Source organism: Arachis stenosperma, chromosome 2 (assembly GCF_014773155.1).
Source record: "Arachis stenosperma cultivar V10309 chromosome 2, arast.V10309.gnm1.PFL2, whole genome shotgun sequence".
Taxonomy (NCBI): Eukaryota; Viridiplantae; Streptophyta; class Magnoliopsida; order Fabales; family Fabaceae; genus Arachis; species Arachis stenosperma.
In genome coordinates, this window is record NC_080378.1 from 4,005,915 (window position 1) to 4,032,570 (window position 26,656).

The window sequence follows — 26,656 nt, forward strand, 5'->3', positions numbered from 1 at the left end:
CTTTCCAAAGATGAGGAATTCATATTAATTAATTATGCAAATAAATAGATAAATAAGTAAGCCGAATGAACTGAAATGGGAATTCTCATTCCAGAAGTCATGTCAAATCAAATCGAATATTACACACGGCTCCACCTCTAAGGGTAGCCCTTTCCTCTAACGTGCCCGTACGGTATAACAGATCCAACGTGTGGCCTACACGTTAGGCTAGCAACACCCCTGCTAGCTGAGGTCTGAGATAGATGCATCTAGGTTAACGTCATAACCGCCGTTAACTACAGTTTTCTAGTCAGTCTCCCAAACCAATCTAAACCAAATCACTTATAAAAGTCTCTAATGCTTATAACATGCTACTAAATTCCATATCAAATCAAATATATATAAGATTGCATACTAAAATTTAATTAAAATTCAATAAAGTCAAATAAGAAAACATGTATGCTTTACAAAATATATAAATATCATCTCGTGTGTATTTTTATAAAATTATAAGTTTCACAAATCAATATTTATTTCAAAAATCACACTAATCAAATATTTTCAAACTACAAAAATAATGATTCAACATAAATATTGATAATAATATATTTAAAAACAATTATAGACATAATATTCACTCACAACTTGATTCCAAAGAACCGAAAGCAACTCTCCGTGCGTCAACGAGCTACCAAATGATGTCCAATAACTCTACAACTCTAAAAATATGACAATAACGATATTTGTGAGCTACTAATATTGTCAATTAACATAACCTTACTCACTTTTACAAAAGCCCCAAATTTTCTAACCTAATAACCCTAATTTCGGATTTTGCTATACCCACAAGTATAGGAATGCTAAAAATTTGAGATATACCTAATTATTGAGTCAAAGAGTTACCTTGAAATCTTAATAATAACGGGAACTCAAAAGTTGAAACTCCATGATTTAGGGTTGTGTTAAATAAAATTTGAATGAATAAAATAGAGAAGAGAAGGAGAAGGAAGTAAAATGAAAAAGGTTTGATTACTCTGTTGGTCCCTATAGTTTCGCGAAATTTTCAATTAGGTTCCTATACTTTTTTTCCTTTTAATTGGGTCCCTGCACCTATTTTTTTTCAATTAGGTCCCTACCATGACCAAACAATTAGATTTAACGGAATATTCCGTTCCTAAGTTAAAGATTCTGTAACTTTATGTGAAATTCCCAATTCTCTTTCACTCATATTTTTCTGAAACCCCATTTTACCCTCCCACACTTACAAACTGTTCCTTCTCTTCTCTTCTGCCAAACTTAAAGAAGAAACTCGTTCACATTCATTGCTTGCCAACTAGCTCTGCTGCCGAGATCAACCCTACCGGAATATTGCTGGAGGGTAACACGTCTCTAGCATCACTACCATCGTCGTAGGCATTGCTTCTACCTCTAGGTAAGACAATGCTCAACCTTTCAGTCGTTGAAGGGTTTTAAAATTTTTTCACCTGGGAAAATTTGTCATATTGTTTATTAGAGGTTCCTTTTTGTTTCCGAAATTGTTTCAAGGGGGATTTATGGCATTATTTTTTTTAGTATGCAGTTATGGGTGATTCGGATTTCAGTATCGAAATCCACCATGGTGGCCAATTTGTTGACAGTGGACAACGATTAGAGTATTTAGGAGGAATGGTTGTAGAGGGTTTACATTTTGAGGTTGATGAATGGTCATTGCAAGAGATTGTCAGTCAGCTAAAGCAACTAGGGTATAAGGGTTTCGCTTGGGTCTGGTACAAGGAACCTGGGAAGGAATTGAAGTCAGGTCTTAGAGAGTTGAAGTCCGATGGGGATGCGATGAGAATGGCTAGGTCACTGGTGTCAAATTCCTGCAAACATTGCGAGGTATATGTTGCCGATGGAGCCAGAGAAAGTAACGGGATTGAAATCACTTCAACTAATGCTGATTATGTGCCAGAGGAAGGTGAAGACAGAGCTGATGATAATGGGTTGCTAGAGGTTGAAGTGGATGTTGAGTCAGAGCCTTCTACTGAAGAAGATGTATTTGATGATAGTGCTGATGATGGTGACCATGAGGATAACTTTGGGTTTGAGGTGGAGGATAATGATCCACCATCAAATGCATTTGGGGGATTTACTGGCCCACTAAATAATGAGGAAACTACAGCAGCTGGAACAGCTGAAGATGATGAAGGTTTAAGGGAGGGTGATGAGCAAGTTGGGGGCATATCTGATGGATATGAGACTGATGACATAGACAGTTATGAGGGAGACTCTGATGATATGATAAAAAAGAAGAGGTTCCCTAAATACAATGAGGCAGAGATGAACAGAGAGTATGAATTTCAGGTGGGGCTGGAATTTAAATCACTTAGTCAATTCAAAGAGGCTGTTAAAGAGCATGCCCTATTGAATGGTAGGGACATTAGGTTTCGAAAAAATGATAAGGTGAGGTGTAGAGTTGTTTGCAAAGGAAGAAAGGGAAAGTGCAAGTGGGTTTGTTTTGCGAGTAAGGTCGGGGGTTCTAACTGTTTCTGGATCAAGACTTTGTATAGAAAGCATACATGTGGAAGGAACTATAGCGGAAGGCTTGCATCAAGTAGTTGGATCTCAAAGAAGATTGCAAACAACATCAGTAGAGGGGAGGAGATGAAGCTTGCGACAGTTATTCAGATTATCCAAGACAAATACATGGCCAATATCAGTGTTGGTAAGGCTTACTGGGCAAGGAGGAAGGCAAGAGAAGAGGTACATGGGAGGGCAATCCAACAGTATGCTAAACTAAGGGATTACTGTGCAGAGATACTTAGGGCAAATTCAGGATCTAGTATGAGCATATTGGTTGATAGGCCTTCTATTACGCACCAGCCCCGATTTATGAGAATGTACATGTGCCTTGATGCAGTCAAGAAAGGCTTCTTGGCGGGGTGTAAACCTATTATTGGCGTGGATGGATGTCACTTGAAGGGCGACCATGGACAGCATAGTACAGTAGTTTAATGCAGGAAGCATAATCTATATATAATACCAATGAGAAGTGAAAAGTTTAGCAACTAATGTTTATTATAGTTAATACCAAGTGAAATTACCACATTACAATGTACAAAGGATCCAATCTCTCATACCATACCAAAACCTCAGAATTACAAGCTTACAACACATGACACCCTTTTAAACCAAAATAGTTTTACATTGCAACATCAATAGCTCTATGTTGCAATGGATTGTTCTTAGAACTAATCTTGGACAATGATGATGCTGATTTGAACCTCTTAGTCCTCATTCTGGGTTGGATCTTGGATGGCAGTTTCAGTCAAAACAAGCAACAGAAATGCAGTCATTTTCCACATTTACTTTTGTTTTTTCAAAGAAAAAATAAGATAGAAGATTACTGATGTTATTATGAATATTACACATCCTTTTATCTCATCATCCAGAAAGAGAACTACATGAACTCAATACTATACTTTTGCAATGTTTTAAAGAGATGCCTTTGATTTGATATATCTTTCAGTGACAAGCAATGACTGTGAGCTAAATAGAAGCTAAATAACTCAAATAAATACACATAGAGTAATGCTGAATGATTGGAAGGAGCAAATCTTTCATCGCAAATTAAAGAACTGCTATGTGATGTGATGTAGATTTGAGCAAATCTTTAGACTGCCTTTGCCATGCATGTTGTTCAACTGGCAAATATGTGGTGAGAATATTGATATGATTTTTTTTTTCCCCTGAAATGATCTCTACCAGGGATATATTATTGAAAAGTAAGCATAATGGATTATGTTAACCTTATTCATGTATTAGAGTATCAATTAAACACTGAATTTCTGTATAATTGAACTGCACTTGTATTTTAAACATTTTATTGGCTAGTAATGTAGTGTTGCTACAGAGAATAGGGATTGAAAATGTGGCCTTTGTTCATCACCATCTGCATCAACATTGCCACAAGCTCATTCTAGTACAAGTTTAAGCCTACCACTAGCAAAATCATTTACACAAGTAATCTGCAAAGGACCTGCAATTATCAAGCATCATGACCTTAACCAGTTCTAATCTGACTGCTCAAAGAATTGCATCAACTATGCAATCATTTCCAGAAATTTTAATATAAAGGGCCGAATTTTAGATTATTTTTTTCATTCCATAAAAATAATTAACATATAGTTATTAGAGTTAATTTTTTAAAATATTTATCAATATATATATATATAATTATAAATTTTTTTCATAATTTTATTTTTAATATTACATAAAAGAAATATAACAATATCAATAGTACATTATAAAATACCAATAAGTTATAGCGTGTTTAATTAGTTAAAAATGATCACATATCTTATTAATTAAAATTAATTTTTTAAAAAATTTGAAAATAAATTATAAATTATTAATTGTTTGAAAGACACAGTACCCTTATAGAATACAAGATATAAGATATCTTTACAAAAAAAAATTTTAACAACGTAAATTTAGAAGAAAAATGAGAATTTTTTTATAAGAAAAGAATATTTAAAGTACATAATGTGATTATTAAAATATAACTACATAAGTTATTATTAATATAATAATATAAATGTTAAATATGTTAATATAAAAAAATAAATGATTTTTTTAAAAATAAATATAAAGATTATTATATAAAAATTAATTTAAAAAGTACAAAGACTTGAGTGATATGATATTAAATTAGTTAAGTAAAAAATATTAGTTAATTAAATAATTAAGACATAAATCTATCGCATAATAGAAAAAATACATATAAAATTATTAAATTACATAATATTTTTTATTTTTTAAATACATATCTCATGTATAAATATACTTTTTTAAAATTTTGGGGAGTCGAGGCCACTACTCATCCCCTCTAAATCCGTCCCTACTTGCTTGAAAAATTAAATTGTTTCATAAAATTTAAAATAGAGTAAATAGCCAATTTAATTGTCAAAAAAATATGTTCTATTTGACAAAATGATTCAAGTGCTTATTTGCTAACGGAGTGGCCAACATAGCATATTAGTTGTTGACTAGGAATATCATTTCTCTAGTAAAAAAGAAAAAATATTTATACATGTGAATACTGAATAGGTATTTCACACTCTTCCATCAGATTCAAATTTAATAATCATTTCAATTATTTGCCTATTTAAATGTTTCAACTATTCATTCTAGAATTAAAATATTAGAGACCCGTACTAGCTATTAGCTGGGTTGTGCAAAAAGTCGTAAACCTTCCTCAAGTTGCAATTTTAATTTGTTGCATCTCTCGGAATTAAAAACACAGAAGAGTAACCTTCAAGGCAGCTACCACCTGAAGTCAATGTCAACATATTTTAACCTCACACTATCCATTATTGTTATTAATAATAATATGCATTGATATCATATGATGTTGAGTTAATATTCAAATTGGTCCCGAAAATTTGAATCCGACTCAATTTAGTCCTCAAAATTTCAATTGACTTTAATTATACTCTGAAATTTTGATCTATGCCTCAATTTGATCCTTACGTCGTTTTCCGTCACCGAAAAGTTGACCTAGCAATTTTGGTTGACAACTAGCACCATAGCAGTGAGATGATCTGGCAAAATGTTTGAAGGAATCAATTTAATCCTTAAAAATTTTAAATAAAACCTAGTAGCCCCAATTTTCCTAAATCACAAGAGTGTCACCAAGAGTTGAGAAAAATGTTGGGGAGCAGCAGTCAAGGCTCATGTAGCTCTAGTAGAGCTCATTTGCATGGTAGCTAGATGAAGAACGCACACTGTGACAGAGGTGGAAAGGTTTCGCATTAGTGCGGTTATGGGTTGCATCCTATTTTTCGGTGGTCTGGGACGGATTCCAATCCATAAAGACCATTTTATGGATGCCCTAACTATAATGTGAGCTGGTTGAATTGTTGCAAGTTGATTGTGTGTCTTATTTCTCAAATTCCTGTTGGTTTTGTAGTTGTTCTTCCTCTCAATTTTTTTTGGATTTTTGGTGTTGTAGACTACTGGTAAGAAATGGTGCGACTTTTTTAAATAGGCAGATGTTGAAGAAGAAGTCATAGTTGGTAGAAATGAAAGTTCAGTTAGTGAAGACCATTGAAAAATATCTCTGGGATAAAAAATTAGTGCAGTTGAAGGTGAAATTAGAATATTAAAAATGTGAAATATTATGTTGTCTGTGTTTGTTATAATTTTTGGATTTGTGATTGTAGCTTATGGATTAGGTGGGATGAAATATATGTAATTGTGATATCAGTTATGTGAATGAAGCATTGTTATATATTTGATGAAAAAATAAAAATGAAATTTTATGTTCTCTAGGTAATGATATATCCTATAAAAATTCTTTAAAACTGAGATTATATAAAAGAGGAGGTATAACTTATGATCAAATCTATTTATTCTTAATATATAAAAGTAGATACATAAGTTTATCCACATTATTTTTAAGACATTTATTTCCTCCTACTAATGTCATGTCAACAATATCGCTTACTTGGCAAACTTTTAGAATCAACCACTCAATTCTTGTCAGATCAATTATTATTTCCAAATCAGCAAAAAAATAAAATATACAAATAAAAAACTAAAAAATATAATACAATAAATTTGTAACCTATAAATACATTGAATTCATATTCCTATATTTATTATATCTTACCGTTATAAACAATACAATAAATTTATAACCCCAACAATTAATTTATTAATTTTTATAAATAACTCACTAAAGTTAATAAATATCCATATTACAAATGTCATAATAATATTATTAATTATAATAAATTTTACGTTATAAGTATTCAAATTTCATACTATTTAAACTACTTATATAAATCTCTTATCACTATTCCTTCAAATAACATCAAATTTAGCATAAAAAATTTATTTTCGAACTACACATCTCAAACTTACTCAATAGAGCATCATTCTTTCAGAGCAGAATGATTAGAAATCGAATAACTATCAAAGATCTAATGGCCATGCAATGAGAATCTAATGATCAGGTTTGACAAAAAAAAACTCACAACATGTATTATACATTCATACTTACTCAAATACCATATACCTAATGATAACATAAATTGAATATTAGAATAAAAAAATATCTTCATAATGTTAGCAACTATAAACGAAATTGATGATAAATTTGGATAGAACTATGTTGAATGTAAAAAGTGTCAGAAATAAGCATATAAAAAAAGAAACAACTACATTTATGGCACATATAATCAAACACCACAATATCCAACAATAAAGTAACTCTATATACTTTTCATAATCTCATCTATCAAATTATTAGTTACTAACCCAATACTTATTTTAGGTTCAGAATTCAATTAAAGGTTTTAGATCAAAGTGTTACAACAACTTTTATACTATTTGATGGCGAAGTAAAAAATTTACTGGGCACAACTGCTTCAAATCTAATAACATTTCAGAAAAATAATGACATTGAAGCACCACTATATCAAGAGATTAAGGAGAAAGAAAACCATACAAATTCAAGACATATCTTCGGAAGAAGAACATACATACAAAGATGGAACAAACAACACAATAGAAAGGGCATCAAACTCAACAATTCATAAAGAACATGTCTTCATAAGAACCTACGACAGAAAGAATAAAGCAACAACTCTAACAACAACTAATAAAAAAAAGGAGGACGAGCACCACATAAGAAGACTAAGTCCATCAACTAAAACAAATGTAAAAATCAAACCACCAAATAAAAATATCACATTGTACAACTCTAACATCCAAATCTTTTGTACTATTTAATTTATTTCTACAAAACATAACAATTTTTAATATTTATTATATACTATCATTAATTTACTGCCACGCGCATTGCGCGGGTCTTATTCTAGTAAGTATCAAAAGAGCATAGTTTGATTAAATTGGTCAAGCGGTTATGAGTCTGTATATGAAGACAAGATCAGGATGTGTGGAAGGACCTTCAGTTGTGCTGTTGATGGGTGATTTGATATGGGAAGGAATGGTTGGTGTATCATTCTTTGGGCTAGGTGTGGTCTCTTTGACATCCTTTTCTACACCAGTGGCATTGGGTGTTAGCTCTATCAATTTAGGTGCTTCTTCCTCTACCATGGGTTGGAAAACTCCATGCTCATAGTATGTGTGCACTGTTCTCCCATTGTTCTTTGCATAGAAGCACATCTCTACCATCTCTTTGTCATAACTTAGTACTCGCAGTCCACTCTTCATAGGTCTACCAGGAACAAGCCACCAATACTCAACCATATTATCATAACCTAGGACCTTGTAGTAGTCTCTCAACGAAAATACATCTAATACATCTAACCATGACTTAAGTTCAATCTGTCTCATGCAATCCTTAATCATTCCAACACAAATTAATTCTACCAACACAATTTACAACTTGTTGCCAATGGAACTTAAAATGCAGAATTGAACATTGATACAAATTTATCTTATACAAGTTCCAACTCATCAATTGGCGAGAACAGATCCATATATCAATAGTCAGATACATTGCTATAATTTGGACTCAACAAATCAAGTATAATTCAAAAATTAAAGTATGAGTAATAGTCCCCAACTTCAGAAAATTGTTCTCCATTTTTCACCTTACCAATAATATTTTCATGACCACTAAATGCATCAGAAAATTTATCAAAAAATTTAACAATGTATATCGAATAGCCTAAAAAAGTAACCTTATAGCAATAATAGGCTTTCTTGTTTTGTTATTACCAAGTATTAAAAAACTCATAAGTCATAAGCACTAAACTAAAGAGTTGTTATAGTAATACAATTGTCTAAATATATGTAGTTGTACAGTTATACTGTTAGAGAAACATGACAGAATAAGATTGTCCTTTTAAATTGATGAAGGAGTAATACAATGGTTGCTTCAATAAATAAATATATGTAATTTCAACCGAAAAATACTGGACAGATATTAAAAAGTTCTGTTTATAACAGATTCCACATTGAGGCAGAGGTTTCATTCTTGTACTTGAAGTAAAAAGAACCGGAAGAAATAAAGAAAAATAAAGAAAATATAAACAAGGAAATTATTCATGTTGGATCTCTAAATCAATGCATGAGTATAAACACTAAATGAAAATCTTAGAATGGCTCAATATTTAATTTGTGTCTGATAAGAAACACTTGTGTCATTTAAAATTGCCAGGTCAGCTTTTCAGTGACGGAAAACGACAAAAGGGTCAAATTGAGGTACGAGTCAAAATTTTAGAGTACAATTAGTCAAGTAGAGTCAATTGAAACCTTGAGAACTAAATTGAGGGGAGTGGATCCTCTTCCGTGGAAAAAAAAAAACTGGATGGTATCCAGTGGAAGATCTTCACCCTTCATAGCATTCTCTCTCTTATTTATTTCTGGTTCCACTTGTAGAATTAAAGATGGGAGATTACACTTTATTCTCTCCGGTGACAAAAAAAAATGGAGAGGATCCATTTCCGCTAAATTGAGTGGGGTCAAATTTCAAGGGCCAATTTGAGTATTAACTCCACGATGATCCTACATTAAATTATATAGTTAATTAATTTCGACTAGTTTCGGTTGATCACCCTTTTGCTATTTGAATATTGTGTTTCAACTTTCAAAGAATATAAAAATTAGGAACGTGTTTTTGGTGAGGAACCTTCGTGATATCTCGCCATATACCTTTTATTATTGCTGAATACCTTGCAAGCATTATTGCAATATTGCTCTCTCTTGGTCACATTCTGAGAATCCAATCACTCACTGATTCATTTGCTGTTGTTGTGATCTGTATCATATCATGGCTGAAGCACTTGTTGTTGGAGCTTTAGTTTCTGGCTTCGCCAATGTTGTTCTTGACAGGCTCATTTCACCTGAGTTTGTCAACTTGGTGGTGGGCAAGAAGCTGGACCGGAAGTTGGTTGAGAGGCTGAGGACTGCTCTCTTGGCTGCTGAAGCTCTGGTTGCTGACGCCGAACAGAAGCAGTTTGGAAACGATCGTGTGAGGAAATGGCTTGATAGTCTCAGAGATGCTCTCTACACTGCTGATGACTTGCTGGACCGTGTCTTCATCAAAGCTGAAATTCGCAGCAAGGTACGCACTCATCTTCCTAGCTTCCTTAATTTGTCTGATAGGAAGATGGTGACTAAGATAGAAGAGGTGGTTAAAACAATAGAAGATCTTGAGAAACTCAAAGATACCCTTGGTCTGAGAGAGATTCCAACTGGAAGCTCTTCATGGAGACCTCCATCCACTTCTCTTGTGAAGGGGAATGTGTTCGGCAGGGATGGTGATCAACAGGCACTAATCAAGATGCTCAATGACAACAATCATCATAACTTGTCCGTCAGCTCTATTGTTGGTATGGGCGGGGTTGGTAAAACTACTTTAGCACAATGGCTCTACAACAATAAGGATTTGATGGACGGGGTTGATCTGAAAGCATGGATTTGTGTTTCTGAAAATTTTGATGTTGTTGAGACTACTAAGAATGTTATAAAGGGGATCTCTTCAGGTGTTTGTAGTCTTGACAGCTTTGATTTACTTCAACAAGATTTGAAGGAAAAGCTGTCAGAAAAGAAGTTCTTCATTGTTTTGGACGATGTTTGGAGTGAAGATGTTGACAAGTGGAGTAGTTTTGTCACCCCTTTTCAACATGGGAGAAAAGGAAGCACTATTCTTCTAACTACCCGCAAGGAAAATGTTGGTCGAATAGTCCAACACTATAACTCTTACACTCTCAAGGAACTGTCAGACGATTATTGTTGGTCTATTTTTGCAGACAATGCATCCTTTCCTGAATCAAATGGGAGCTCGGAACTGGAAGAAATAGGTAGAAAGATTGTCAAAAGGTGTGATGGTTTGCCATTAGCTGCGGAAACACTTGGACGCTTGTTGCGCTCAGAGCGTCGTGTTGAAGAATGGAATAGAATACTATCGAATGACATTTGGGAATTTCCTATGTCAAATAGTAAAATTGTTCCTGCATTGTTAATAAGTTACTATCATCTTCCTGCGCATTTAAAACGCTGCTTTGTTTATTGTTCATTGTATCCCAAAGATTATCAATTTGATAAGGATGAATTAATCTTGCTATGGATGGCTGAAGATCTTTTGCGACCTCCAAAGAGGGGAGAGACTTTAGAAGAAGTTGGTTGCGAGTGTTTTGACAACTTAGCTTCAAGATTATTTTTCAAGCAGGTCAAGAATGATGATGAGAAGTTTTTTTTGATGCATGATCTCATGCATGACTTGGCAACTTTTCTAGCTGGAAAATTTTATTGTAGATTGTCAGAAGAACTTGGTGAAAAGGAAGAGATGAGTATTCTAACTCGTCATTTGTCACACGATCGTTCAATCTCTAAAACAATTCGTTCCTCTAATAAAATAGAATCTTTGAGGACATCATTGCATATCAATAATGGACGTCGGCTCCAGAAAGAATGCGCAACGTTACAGTGTGACATATTGTCAAAGAATAAATACTTGAGAGTTTTATCCTTTGATATACTCAATATATTTCCTGATTCAATAGCAAAATTGATCCAACTGCGCTACTTGGATCTCTCTAGGAGTAAAATTGAGGTATTGCCACAGTCATTATGCAACTTGTGCAATCTACAAAGTCTAAAGTTACGGGAGTGTTGGTCCCTAACTATGCTGCCTAGTAGCATAGGTGAACTGATCCACCTACGATATTTGGAACTCTCTGGAAGTGCTGTTAAGACATTGCCTGAATCATTGTGCAAGTTGTGTAATTTACAAACACTAAAGCTAGAAGATTGTTCAAAGCTGACTATGCTGCCCAATGGCATGTGTAATCTTGTGAGTTTGCGGCATCTTGATATAAGGAAAACTCCTCTTAAAGAAATGCCAAAAGGAATGGGCAAAATGAAACAATTGCACATTTTAAGCTGCTATATGGTAGGCAAGGATGAAGTCAATGGAATTCAAGAGTTAGGAGGACTTGTAAATCTTCATGGATCATTTGAGATTCAGAAATTGGAGAATGTTGTTGATGTAAATGAGGCAAGGAGTGCAAGGATAATAGATAAGAAGCACATTGACGACTTATTGTTGGAATGGTCTTCAGATGATGATGTGGTTTCAGACACAGAAACTGAAAGAGATATACTCCACAACTTGCAACCGCACAATGGCTTGAAAATGTTTACAATCAAGGGATACAAAGGTAAAATATTTCCAGATTGGATTGGGCATTCCTTCTACCAAAACATGACAAGTGTGTCTCTCAAGTCTTGCAAGAATTGCTGCATGCTGCCTTCACTTGGACAGCTGCCATCTCTTAAGTCCCTAAGCATTCAAGGTTTTGAGCAACTCAAGTGTGTTGGTGATGAGTTTTATCAGAATGAAGACAATCATTCTTTGCATATTGCTCCATTTTCCTCACTGGAGAGATTGGAATTTGATGATATGTCATGTTGGGAGGAGTGGCTTTTACCTGAATCTAAAGCTTTTCCTCAGCTTAAGTGGCTTCAAATAACAAATTGTCCAAAGTTAAAGGGAGATATGGTTAATCCCATATTAATGAGGATCGCTTATTCCTCATCGGATGTTTCGAAAGTGCACAAAGTGGAAATACGAGAAGATTACCCAGGATTGGATATAGGTATGTCACTTCTTGGGGATACTTTATCAATTAGGGGATGCCAATCTTCTGTGGAGTGTGCAATTAAAGCAATGATCAGCATCAACCATCTAACTTCCCCCCAAGAAATAGAAATCTGTGTGTGTTGGTCTGCTGTATCCTTGCCAGGCAATTGTTTACCCAAATCTTTGCAAAAACTCACAATCAGTTGTTACAGTGAACTGGAATTACTCCAGCAACAAGAGAAGTATGATTTGGTAGAGCTACAAATACAATACAGCTGTGATTCACTAACCTCATTCTCATTGGATGCCTTTCCCAAACTCAAGATTCTTGAGATTCGAGAGTGTAAGAATCTGAAATCAGTTTCAATGTCAGAGCCATCACATGCTGCTCTTCAAAGTCTCTCCATCTTTTATTGCACCAAATTGGTGTCATTTCCAGAAGGAGGACTGGCTGCACCCAACTTGACTCTTCTCTGCGTCAGAGATTGCCACAAGTTGGAAGCATTGCCTCGTGGCATGAATAGTCTTCTTCCATGTTTACAGTCTCTCGACATTCGAGGTTGTCCAAACATTACTAGTTTGCCAGAGGGTGGTTTGCCATCTAACTTGAAAGAGCTTAGTGTGGGAGCTTGCGAGCAACAGTTGAGTAATCTATCATGGATGGGCAACTTGGACACCCTCACTCATCTCACTGTTGATGATACTTGGTGTGAGAGCAAAATAAAGTCCTATCCAGAGGCGGGTTCGCTGCCTCGCCTTCCCTCCCTTACCACTCTAAAGATCAGTTCACTTTGTAAACTGGAGACATTGGATTGCAAACAGCTTCTCTGCCTAACCTCCCTCCAACAATTACACATTAAGTATTGTCCAAAGCTGGAGAATATGGCAGGAGAAAAGCTTCCTTCCTCCCTCTTACTACTCAAAATTGAGACATGTACATTGCTGGGAAAACACTGCAAGAACAAGCATCAACAAATTTGGCCCAAAATTTCCCACATCCCTGACATTAAAGTCATTGACTAAGAATTTTTGGAAGAAAGATTTCTGAGCAGGTGATTTTCTGACCTTCATGTTTGTCATGGTACTACAATTAAATTCACACATGCATAAATTTCCTTTTTCTTCAAGTTAGAAAAGAGTCATGGCTATTTGTAATATTTGTTAACTATCATATTTTTCAAAAAAATCATTTAAAGAGAAAGATACGAATTGCCATGAAACACAAAATTGAAAGATAGGGAATATCTTTTTTAGTGTATAATAAATGGATTAATCAAATTTACTGTTTTTACTATCTTCTGCAGGTAGCTTGTGTACATATCAAGATGTAATCCTATACACTGGCTGTATATCTTCATTTAATTCTAAGTTCATTTGAAGTGGTAATTAAGTTGGATTGATGCGTTGGGAACCAGAAACTATGTTTTCTGATTTTTGGCTTCATGTTATTGAAAAGCAAAGACATGATGGAGGAAGTTGGAGTGATATTCATTATTGAAAAGCTTTTGTTGTTGCTGGTATATTTCTCTATCCCTCTCTATGATTTTATTTTTGCTTTTTGCACAAAGACAAAATAAAATGGCAGCTTGATTTGTGGAAAGAAAAGAGTTATAAAATGGTGTTTCTGTCTTTGTCAATTCTTTATGATCACAAGAGTCAATTGTTGTGTTGCAAGATTCATGTAGGATAGCAAAAGGAATCAGCATGCCCAAGGTTTATAAGCTTTCAAAATAGTAGTAGATGCCTATAATAAGCTATTTCTAATACTAAGTGAAAAGGTTCTGTAATAATAACTATTTCTTCCTTTCTGGATTTGGACACATTATCAAACCGATGATCCATCTTTGTGTTCATGATGTTTTCACATAATGGTGGTGTGTTTTTTGTGATGACAGACACTTTTAAGTCTTGAATTGTTTTCTTAATTTGTCTTTCAGGAGATACATTGGGAACAGGAAGTACATTTGAGGTTTAGTAACCAACCATATCTAAATTATCTTCATTCAATCCAAAGTTCATCAGAAGAGGTGCTCTGTAATTTTAGCTTCAGGTTGGTATAGTTACTCTATTCCTGCTTACAATTTACTTTTCCCATTTTTTATGAGAGAAACAAAAAGACATGATGATAGCTTGATTTGTGAAGAAATTAGTGACATGTAGTTCAGGGAAATATTATGTTTCTTCCTTTCCCATTTTTTAATGTATATGCTAAACTAAATGTACTATAAATATAAACTTAATTTTGGTTCTTTAAATACTGCCAAAGCTGTTACAATGCCAAAACTGCAATTCAATGGTGGAGTTTGTAAATTTAAACAAAAAGATGTAACATTTCTAATGCATTCAAGTTTATTACATGAATTTATAAATACATCTGTAATGTTGTTATTCATTAATAAAATCTGTTATCAAAGACAATCTTGATAAACTTTCTCCTTGTTCAAAAAAATGTTAGGTCTGAGCTTTGAGTGTTTGATGGTTTGTGGATTTTGCTGGGAAAGTCAAGCTTACTAGCTCCATTTTTGAAAATTATGTGAGTTCTTAAACTACTCATCTAGTCTAATAATTGATTGCTTTTTGTTCAAACATTTCATGAAGAGGATCATACTTTTACTAAATTGATAATTTAAATTTTACAATTTTGTCATCATACAATTATTGGAGTATTCTTTTAGAAGAATTTCATATCATGTAAATACTTGCCAGTACAAGGTGCATTGTGCAACCTCTTTGGCAATTGCAGGTTTGGAACATGTAAATACTTGCCTAAAATTGTTACTGGAATGATAATTCTTTTTTCCTTTTTGGATTGATTATGCAGTCACTATAAATAAGCAGTTGGGATGTGGTTCAATCTTGGATTGGGGTAAAATTTCGATAGCAAGTTCTGAATGTACTTTTTCATTCTGAATGGTTGGACGATTAAGATAAGATTTGGAGGGTGAGATATGGCTTGTGCGCGCAAAGTAGCTCTGATTTTGTAAATTTTTCATCTTTTTGATTCATATTTATATGCAGTAATGCTTGGATGTTTTAACTTACTGTAAACATGATTTGTGCACTTATTTGAGACTCTCTTGTATCCTTACTTGATTATAGTTGTACTTCTTTTTTGGTCTGAATGACCCGTGGTTTTTACCTCTTATATTGAGAGGGTTTTCCACGTTAAAATTTGAGTGTCTTGTTCCTATTTTTTTTTCATGTTTCTGTTATTTGATTGCTGCCACTGTTTGGTGTATTGGTATGTCAATTATTCTAACAATCAGCTATTCCAATTGATGAGGTATTTTCCAAATTGATGTTTTCTGTTTCTAAAATTAGGAAGTTTTACCTTTAATATTTGGAATTTATGTGCTTTTGCAACAGAAAAAGTACTTATTTTCCCAAAAAGAAGAAAGAAAGAAATTTACATAATTTTATATGAGACGCTATCTTTGTATTCATGAGATTTTATATGAATAAATATAAGAAGTATCTTGTACAAAAGATTAATCCTGAGGCTAGGAACAAACACATGGAACTATAGTTGACAGAAATTCTAGAAAGAATCAGAGAGAGCAAGGAATTTCAGAAGTAAAAATGAAATAATTCAAGCTCTCTATATTAGTGTGTTGATACCATTATGCTAAGAATGAAAATCCATAATAGCATTGATTCACAGGAAGATAATTGTTAGGATTAGCCTAATTGCATCTCCATTCCGAGCTCAGTGGGCTTTCACATGAGTTATAATGTCTGTGTGTATAATTCTAGTTCTGTAACTTCAATGAATTTTGAAGTTGTTATGTGCTTCACAGCTAAAATTACTACGAAAGTTTCACACATGTACAGATGTAGCACATCGGATATGAAACTGCAAATGCAATTTTGCACACTGTTTATTCTAGCCACTGTGTTCTCTGATCTTGGCTTCATGTTATTGAAAAGCAAAGACACTTTGGAGAAATTTGTAGTTGCACTTATTATTGAATAGCTTTTGTTGTTGCTGGAATATTTCTCTATTTCTCTCTATAATTTTTCTTTTGCTTTTTGCACAGAGAAAAAATAAATGAAAGGTTGATTTGTGGAAAGAAAAGTTACAAAATAGTGTTTCTGTCTTGCCAATTCTTTATCACAGAGTCAGCTGTATAGGATCAGAACAAATATACTACTCTCACATGTGGGATTCAAATTATTCAAGAAAAAATATTGTGATAGAATATTCGATAGTTTGGGACTGAATTAAACAGTATAACTAGAAAGTTATATAGCGTTTTATCTTATCATCCAGAAAGAGAATTACAGTAAACTCAATAATGTACTGAATTTGCAATCTAGCTCATAGAAGCTAAATAACTCAAATAAACACAAAAAGAAAAGAAAAGAAAAGGGAAAAAACAGTATACAGTGAGGCTGGATTATTGGAAGGAGAATGTCTTCATTACAAACTATGTGTGATGTGATGTAAATTTGAGCAACTCTTCATACGAGTAGTTGATTTGGTGGTTATTTTTTCTATATACTAATCTAAATAACTAAATTTGTTCTTATATTTATGTCATTATAATATTTTTTAAATTTAAAATTATTTAACAAAACACATTCATTGCTCCTTATTTTTATTGAAAATTACTTTTAGTTTGATTTATTGAACATAGATATTATATTATTTAAAAAATTATCTTTCAAAAACTAACTTTGACAAGTATTTTCAAAAAACAAAAAATTTTAAGAAGATAATAATGTCACTTTATTTTGCTAATATCACTTTTTTTTTTGTTCTATAAATTCGTACAAAACACAAAAATAAAAAAAAATTAAAAACAGGTAAAGAATGTCATTATAAAAAATAAAAATAAAAGTGATATTATCTTCTAAACTTTTATCGAAATAAGTCTAAGAAAAGTAGCCTTGGAGACAGCTACCATGCACGCCACCATTATTATTATTATTATTTTTTACCAAAAATAACAAACTCGAACCCACAACTTTTTAGATAAGTATGTGGAAACTATACCATTTGAACTATAACTCATTGGCACGCCACCATTATTGTTATTAATAATGATATGCATTTATATCATATGATGATAATCCTACTTTTAAGTACATAGTTAATTAATTTCCACAAAGACTAGTTTCCGTTTGTCATGGACCAAAATGAATTATGACTGGCGTTAAGGAAAAATAATTCCCTAACAAGCCTAACAAACTCATATATAAACTGAATAAGAAAATTTTAAATATTTTACAAGTTTTAAAATAAATAGTTATATATTTTTAATAAAAATTAAAATAATTAAAAATAGTTGGATCCCGTTTGTGATATATGGAGCAGATGACGTCTAAGAACTTAACAAAAAATAGGTATTCATTGCAAATCATTACTCTTAAACAGAAAGACTCACATGACCAAATATTTATTTCTGAAAAAATATTTTTAGAAAAACGGGGTAAATTTTGCAACTCAATGACTAGACAATACATTTATAATCGACATAAGACCATATAAACATCATTATTAAAGTAATTTTTTAATTAGAAAATAATAGTTAATAATAATAAGTGAATCAATAAAGAAGTTCTCATACAGAAATCAAATCAAAAGTCCACACTTGGACAGCTCCACTTCAATGGGTAGCCCTTTCCTCTCGTGTGTCCTAAAGAATAACAGATCTAACGTGTGGCCTACACGTTAGGCTAGCAACACCCCTGCTAGCTGGAGTCTGAGTTAGATGCATCTAAGTTAACGTCATAACCGTCGTTAACTATGGTTTTCTATTACGAGCCTCCCAAACCAATTCAAAACATATAATTTCAAATAGGGTAAATACCATTTCCGGCCCCTGAACATTTTAAAGTGGGACATATCGCACCTTTATCATCCAGAAACCTCAACCGGTTCCTCAACCAACGACATAAGTGGACGAATCGATCCCTGTGACCGGTTGCTAACAGGTTGCCTGGATGACGTGTCAGGTGGAGGTTGAGCTGTCAACTGCAAGTGCCACGTGTAAGTAGAAGTTGTTGCAGGGACTCAAAACCCCCTCCCTGCAACTGAAACGACGTCGTTGCATTGGGTTAATATTCCCCCAACACTGAATTTACAAGTATAAAGGGATATTAACATTATGCAGCTATTACTATACTACATCCCTTTTCTATTACAATCCCCAGCAAAATCAACCCAAACACTTTCCATCTGCTAAGAGCACCACTATTCTTCTCATCGCTTTTAACCTCATCCATCTTTTTCTCTATCTCTGCAATTCTTTCTTCCATCTTTTTCGTTGGGTCCAATACTCCATCTTGTACTACTTCATCAATACCAAAAGAGGCAACATACTCATCTAGCCGGGCAAAGTATTTGCAATGTCCTGTGTTGTTCTATATCAAACATGCCTACTGTTCAACTCCAACAAGTTACCAAAATAACGCAGCAACCCAAACAAAAACGATTCCAAAAAATTTACCTTAAAATAAGAACAACCAAAGAAAAGCCTCCTAGGGTTTTTTGAAGTTCCAGATTCGAACAAAATGGCGTATGATCCGCAATTGCACACTGGAGGAACAAATTTCTTCTTCATCCTTCTCGACGCTCCTTCCAGAATGCTTCTATCGGCACTCATTCCACTGCTCCAACTCTCCTCACCCCCACCGCATCTTTTCTCGCGACTGAATGAAGCACAAGAATTTGCAGTTTCCATGCCCACCGTTGCAGGTCTTCTCACCTAGGCAGAAGATGCAAACCCTAAACCTTTTCAATCATTCAAGAATGGGAGAATATTAACCCAATGCAACGACGCCGTTTCAGTTGCAGGGAGGGAGTTTTGAGTCCCTACAACAACTTCTACTTACACGTGGCACTTGCAGTTGACAGCTCAGCCTCCACCTGACACGTCATCTAGGCAACCTGTTAGCAACCGGTCACAGGGGTCGATTCGTCCACTTATGTCGTTGGTTGAGGACCCGGTTGAGGTTTCTGGATGATAAAGGTGCGATATGTCCCACTTTAAAATGTTCAGGGTACGAAAAGGATATTTACCCTTTCAAATATAACAAATTCTTCAGTTTTAAAACATATAATGTATTAAATCAAATAATACTTTTTCATCTAAATCCTCTTCAATCATATTTTCTTTATCTTAAGGTATTTCAAATATATTTCACAATTTTAAAATAAATGAATAACAACAAATATTTCAATGTTTCAAAAAAAATTATATTCAAATAAAATCAAATATTTTAAAATAATATAAAGTTTCAACAAACATACATATAGCCTCATAAAAATATATAGTTTCATGTGCATATTAAAATAATTTAACAAGGATAAATATTTAGTTCTAATAAATCAATTATTCAATCTAATTTAAAATCTTTTGATAATAATATATAAGTGTAATTATAAGTGCAATGCAACATATATCAAAATAAAATAATTATAGATACAAAATTAATTAATTATAAATATAAAATCTACTCACAACTTAATTCCAAAGGACCGAAGAAATCAAATCCAAAATGTTAAATTAAAAGACGAGAGATTGAAATAGAATGAAACAAAAGAGCATAAAATTTGGACCGAAAAACGATGGCAACAACCTTCAGGGCTAGATCGTTGATGTAATCATAACATCAACGGCTCCAACCGTTTCATGATAGCACCAATACTAGCATTCAAGATAATCTCCAGCAGAAACACAAAAAAAAGCAGAGCGATAGTACTAAAACAGAGACATATTATCGCAATTAAAACGAGCATGTAAGAAAAGAATAAAATGCAGCAAAGGCAAAAGCATTACAGTTTCGCAAATGAAGTCAGAACGGGGAAAAATGGTACTTATTCAGAGACAAGAATGAAGAGGGGTGTGGGGCTGAGTAAGACCAAAACAAGGACTAAGACAGTTCACTAGCAGTGACGTCGGTGATGCTCCCCTGACGACGAGCTCCGTTGATGGTGAACCGCTCCCCCATCGCGACTCTCTCTTCCCCGCTTCTCTGGCAAGCTCAAACTCTCCCTTTTCATTCAGCAATGACGGCGGCTGCTTCAACGGCAATGGTTTGTCCGCGACGGAGGCGACCCCCTTTCTTCCCTCGTCGCGGTTCTTCCTCCTCCGCGAACTCCCTTCTCTCTCTCCCTCATTCGCTCTCTCAAGCTTAACAACTGCTCCTTTCAGTGACGACCCAGGCAACCGCAGCGACGATGGATGCTTCGGCGACAGCGACAAGGCACAGCAACGCAGGAAGGCACCTCCTTCTCTTTCTCTCTCTCTCGCGTCTTGGTTCTCTTCTCTCTCCTTGTTTCTTTCTTTCATTCTCAGGGTGTGTGTGTTAGAAGAGGGTTAGTATGGATAAAATTAGGCTTAGGTTGGGAAGAAAGAATAAAGGTAATTTAGGAATTTTGATAAAATTAGAGAATACGGTAGTAAAAAAAACCTTGGGACATTACACCGTTGGTGACACTTCTTTTCTTTTGAATATTGTTTCACTTTCACCTCGTCCTTGAAAGAAGAATATAAAAAATGAAGTAACGTGCAAAGCCAGCTATGCACTCCACTACTTAGAACTTTTTTATTCCACTATTCGTGATGCCAACGTATGTGAAAAAAGTCTAGAGAGGAACCTTCGTGATATCTCGCTATATACAATAAGCACTATTGCAATATGCCAATATTCCTCTCCCTTCATTACAATCTGAAAATCCAATCGCTTACTGATTAATTTGCTGTTGTTGTGATCATCATATCATGGCTGAAGCACTTGTTGTTGGAGCTCTAGTTTCTGGCTTCGCCAACGTTGTTCTTGACAGGCTCATTTCATCTGAGTTTGTCAACTTGGTGGTGGGCAAGAAGCTGGACCGGAAGTTGGTTGAGAGGCTCAAGACTGCTATCTTGGCTGCCAAAGCTCTGGCTGCTGACGCTGAGCAGAAGCAGTTTGGACACGAACTCGTCAGGGAATGGCTTGATAATCTCAAGGATGCTCTCTACACTGCTGATGACTTGCTGGACCGTGTCTTCATCAAAGCTCAAATTCGCAGCAAGGTACGCACTCGGCTTCCTCACTTCCTTGATCTATCTGGTAGGAAGATGGTGACTAAGATAGAAGAGGTGGTTGAAAGAATAGAAGATCTTGAGAAACGCAAAGATACCCTTGGTCTCAAGGAGATTCCAGCGGGTAGCTCCTCATCATGGAGGTCTCCATCCACTTCTCTTGTCAAGGGGAATGTGTACGGCAGGGATGGTGACCAACAGGCATTAATCAAGATGCTACATGACAACAATGATCATAAATTGTCTGTCATCTCTATTGTTGGTATGGGCGGGGTTGGTAAAACTACTTTAGCACAATGGCTGTACAACAATGAGGATTTGATGAAGGGGTTTGACCTGAAAGCTTGGATTTGTGTTTCTGAAAATTTTGATGTTGTTGAGACTACAAAGAATGTCATAAAGGGGATCAATGCAGGTGTTTGTAGTCTTGACAGCTTTGATTTACTTCAACAAGATTTGAAGGAAAAACTGTCAGAAAACAAGTTCTTTATAGTTTTGGACGATGTTTGGAGTAACGATGGTGAAAAGTGGAGTAGTTTTATTACCCCTTTTCAATATGGGAAAAAAGGAAGCATTATTCTTCTAACTACCCGCAAGGAAAATGTTGGTCCAATAGCCCAAAATTATAATGATTACTTTCTTGAGGGACTGTCAGATGATTATTGTTGGTCTATATTTGCGGACAATGCATCCTTTCTAGAATCTAATGGGAGTTCAGAATTGGAAGGAATAGGTAGAAAGATTGTCAAGAAGTGTGATGGCTTGCCGTTAGCTGCAGAAACGCTTGGACGCTTGTTGCGCTCAAAGCATGATGTTAAGGAATGGAATAAAATATTACTGAGTGACATTTGGGAATTTCCGATGACGGACAGTAAGGTTGTTCCTGCATTGTTAATAAGTTATTATCATCTGCCTGCACATTTGAAGCGCTGCTTTGTCTATTGTTCATTGTATCCCAAAGATCATCAATTTGATAAAGATGAATTAATTTTGTTATGGATGGCCGAAGATCTTTTACGACCACCAAAGAGGAGAGAAACTTTAGAAGAAGTTGGTTGCGAGTGTTTTGATGACTTGGCTTCCAGACTTTTTTTCAAGCAGGTTGAGGGTAATGATCAGAAGTATTTTGTGATGCATGATCTCATGCATGACTTGGCAACTTTTCTTGCTGGAGAATTTTATTGTAGATTATCCGAAGAACTCGGTGAAAAGGAAGAGATGAGGATTCTAACTCGTCATCTGTCATACGATCATTCAATCTCTAAAAAAACTTATTCTTCTTATAAAATAGAATCTCTGAGGACATTTTTGTATATCAATCATAGTCCTTTTTCAATCAGGAAAGAAAGCACAACGTTACCATATGACATATTGTCAAAGAATAAACACCTGAGAGTTTTATCCTTTGACAAGCTAAGTATATTTCCTGATTCAATAGGTAAATTGATCCATTTGCGCTATTTGGATCTCTCTCGAAGTGCTGTCAAAACATTGCCAGAGTCACTGTGCAGGTTATGTAATTTACAGACATTAAAGCTAGAAGATTGTTCAGAACTGACTATGCTGCCTGATGGAATGTGTAATCTTGTGAATTTGCGACATCTTGATATAAGGAGTACTCCTCTTAAAGAATTGCCGAAAGGAATAGGCAAATTGATACAGTTGCACATTTTAAGCAACTTTGTGGTGGGAAAGCATGAAGATAATGGAATCCAAGAGTTAGGAGGGCTTTTAAATCTTCATGGATCATTTGCGATTCAGAAATTGGAGAATGTTATTGATGTCAATCAGGCAAGGAGTGCAAAGATAATAGATAAAAAGCACATTGAATTTCTGTTGTTGGAATGGTCCTCAAGTGATGATACGGCTTCAGACACACAAACTGAAAGAGATATACTCCACAGCTTGCAACCGCACAGTGGCTTGAAAAAGTTGACAGTTGATGGATACAAAGGTAAAATGTTTCCATCTTGGATTGGGCATTCCGGCTACCAAAACATGATTCATGTATCTCTGTTGGATTGCAAGAATTGCTGCATGCTGCCTTCACTTGGACAGCTACCATCTCTTAAATCCCTGTGCATTCGAGGTTTTGATAAGCTCAAGCGCATTGGTGATGAGTTTTACAAGACTGAAGGAGATCATCATTCTTTGCCTATTGCACCATTTCCTTCATTGGAGAGTTTGGAGGTTGATAACATGGCATGTTGGGAGGAGTGGCAATTACCTGACTCAGAAGCTTTTCCTGGGCTTAAGAGGCTTCAAATAAGAGATTGTCCAATGTTAAAGGGAGATATGCTTAATCATGTATTAATGAGAATCGTTTCTTCCTTGTTGGATGTTTCGAAAGTGCACAAAGTGAAAATAGTAGAAGATCATGAAGGATGGCGTATAGATATGTCACTTGATGAGGATACTTTATCAATCAAGGGATGTGAATCTGTGGTGGAGTATGCAATTAAGGCAATTATCAGCATCAACCATCTAACTTCCCTCCAAGAAATAGAAATCTCAGGGTGTTCGTCTGCTGTATCCTTTCCATGCAATTGTTTACCCAAATCTTTGCAAAAACTCAAAATCTATAGTTGCAGCAAACTGGAATTATTCCCCCAGCAACAGCAGCAGAAGTATGATTTGGTAGAGCTACTAATAGAAGGCAGCTGTGATTCACTGACCTCATTGTGGTTGGATGCCTTTCCGATCCTCAAGAATCTCAAGATATCATGGTGTTTGAATCTGGAATCAGTTTCAATGTCAGAGCCACCACACACTGCTCTTCAACGTCTCACAATCTTTGGGTGCGACAAGTTAATGTCATTTCCAGGAGAAGGACAGGCTGCACCCAACTTGACTCATCTCAGCATGATATATTGCGACAAGTTGGAAGCATTGCCTCGAGACCTGAATAGTCTTCTCCCGAATTTACAGTCTCTCGACATAAGAGGTTGCGAGGAAATTTGTAGGTTGCCAGAGGGAGGTTTGCCGCCTAACCTGAAAGAGCTTAGTATCGGGAGACAATGGAGGGATCTATCTTGGATGAGTAACTTGGACGCCCTCACTCATCTTACCATTCAAGGTCATGGCTCTGACAACATAAGGTCATTCCCTGAAGTGGGTTCACTGCCTCACCTTCCCTCCCTTACCAATCTGTGCCTCACTGAGTTTCATCATATGAAGACGTTGGAGTGCAGTGAGCTTCTCCGGTTCACCTCCCTCCAAGAACTAAACATTGAATACTGTCCAAATCTAGAGAATATGGAAGGAGAAAAGCTGCCTCCCTCTCTGCGACTACTTTATATTTATCGATGCCCTTTGCTGGAACAACTCCTCCAGAAGGACCAGCGACCTTGGACCAAGATTTATAACAACCCCACCGTTTATAATTCTATATCACTTAGGGAAATTCGTGCTCGTGCACAGTTCATAAGGTAATTCTCATGTTGTTTGGTTTTTGGTTCTATATTATATATCAAAAATGTTATTTGCATACTAAAATTATAGTCACCAATATGTATTTTATACTGGTAGCTGATTTTGGTGTACACGTAGCATAGTTGATATTATATTATGTGCAGAGGGGCACAAGGTAATTCTTACTTTGTTTTCTTCATCAAACAGGGCGGCACATTTGTTTGCTGCAGCAGGCACAAGGCAAGGGCCTCATGCACCATGAAAACATGACTCAAATTCAGTAATGGTACTCCCTCAATCCCTCATGAAAACGTGATGCATTCCTTTTTTGTTTTATTCTTTCTGTTATATAACATACACTACCAAGTTTTGTTTAGCAGTTCCATATTTTTAACAAAGAATGTTGTTTTCATAGTACCCGAAAAAGTTTTGAAATAAAAAAGAAAAGAAAAGCATAATTAGGGACAAATAGGGAGTGTGTGCGGTTTTGAAATAAATCAAACCAATGATCTAACATTGTGTTGTGAGGTTTAAATAAGTGTGTGCAGTTCCTGTGATGACAAACATTAAGTCTCGAAATGATTTTTAATTTGTGTTTCAGGAGATACATTGAAGATTAAGCAGCAATTGTCCTGAGAACGTTGCAGTTTTGGAATGGATCTTGAATGCCAGTTTCAGTCAAAACAAGCAACAGAAATGCAGAGTCATTTTTCACCCTTACTTTTGTTTTTCCAAAGGAAAAATAAGATTGAAAGATAACAGATGTGGTTATCAAAGTTAGATGTCCTTTTATCTTATCATCCAAAAGAGAAATACAGTGTACTCAATAATATACTGAATTTGCCATGTAATGTGATGTAATGTAGATTTGAGCAAATCTGTGGTGAGAATATTGATATGAAAAGCATAATGGATTATGTTTTATAAACCTAAGATTTCTTTCATGTATTAGAGTTTTAGAGCATCAATTAAACACTGAATAGAGAATAGAGATTTGGAGCATCAATTATGATTGGACTGGACTTGTATTTTAAATGTTTTTAAGTGGCTAGTAAAGTAGTGTTGCTATAGAGAATAGAGATTGAGAATGTGACCTTTGTTTATCACAATCTGCTTCTACATTGCCACAAGCTCATCATTCCAGTACAAGTTTGAGCCTACAACTATAGCAAAATCAATCCCATTAGGTAGCGTTTGGAAGGGAGACTGAGACTGAGAGATAAAGATCGAAATAAGTTTTAGTATTGTATTTGGTGTAAAGTGGGAGACAGAGATTAAAAAAAATGAAGGTCTAATTTAATTTGCACAAAGAATAAAGTTGGAATTAATTAATTGAAATAGAGGTATTTTAGGTATAAAGTGTTATTAAAATTTTAGTCTCTGTTCTAAAAAATTTTAGTCCCTTGTATCCTCACTTTTTGGAGGTACTGAAATACTGAAATTTTAGGAATAAAGACTGAAACTTTAGTACCAATCTCTGAGCTAACAAATATAATACTTAGTTCGAGTCTCTATCCCAATACCTCAAAACAAACACTACCTAAATGATCTGCAACGGACCTGCAATTATCAGGCATATATTAACAAGTAAGTTCTAATCTGATTCTCAAAGAATTGCATTTATTATTGGTTGCAT

General features: G+C 34.9%; 3 protein-coding genes across 4 annotated transcripts; all 3 read left to right on the forward strand.

Moving 5' to 3' along the window:
* The first annotated feature begins 1,560 nt into the window (after positions 1-1,560).
* LOC130962393 (uncharacterized) lies at positions 1,561-2,973 on the forward strand. The gene has a single exon (XM_057888611.1). The coding sequence runs from the start codon at positions 1,561-1,563 to the stop codon at positions 2,971-2,973; it is 1,413 nt and encodes a 470-aa protein (XP_057744594.1).
* A 6,659-nt stretch (positions 2,974-9,632) lies between these two features.
* Positions 9,633-15,670, forward strand: LOC130957568 (putative disease resistance protein At3g14460). Of its 2 annotated transcripts, XM_057884414.1 has the most exons (5): positions 9,633-13,629; positions 13,882-14,094; positions 14,515-14,627; positions 15,033-15,110; positions 15,399-15,670. In XM_057884414.1, the coding sequence occupies exon 1, from the start codon at positions 9,764-9,766 to the stop codon at positions 13,598-13,600; it is 3,837 nt and encodes a 1,278-aa protein (XP_057740397.1). In that variant the 5' UTR covers positions 9,633-9,763; the 3' UTR covers positions 13,601-13,629; positions 13,882-14,094; positions 14,515-14,627; positions 15,033-15,110; positions 15,399-15,670. The 2 variants fall into 2 exon arrangements, with proteins under 2 accessions (XP_057740397.1, XP_057740404.1); XM_057884421.1 differs by lacking the exon at positions 15,033-15,110.
* Positions 15,671-21,022: 5,352 nt separating this feature from the next.
* LOC130962124 (putative disease resistance RPP13-like protein 1) lies at positions 21,023-25,925 on the forward strand. The gene is made up of 3 exons (XM_057888220.1): positions 21,023-25,037; positions 25,228-25,306; positions 25,622-25,925. The coding sequence occupies exons 1-2, from the start codon at positions 21,307-21,309 to the stop codon at positions 25,280-25,282; spliced, it is 3,786 nt and encodes a 1,261-aa protein (XP_057744203.1). The 5' UTR covers positions 21,023-21,306; the 3' UTR covers positions 25,283-25,306; positions 25,622-25,925.
* Positions 25,926-26,656: the final 731 nt, after the last annotated feature.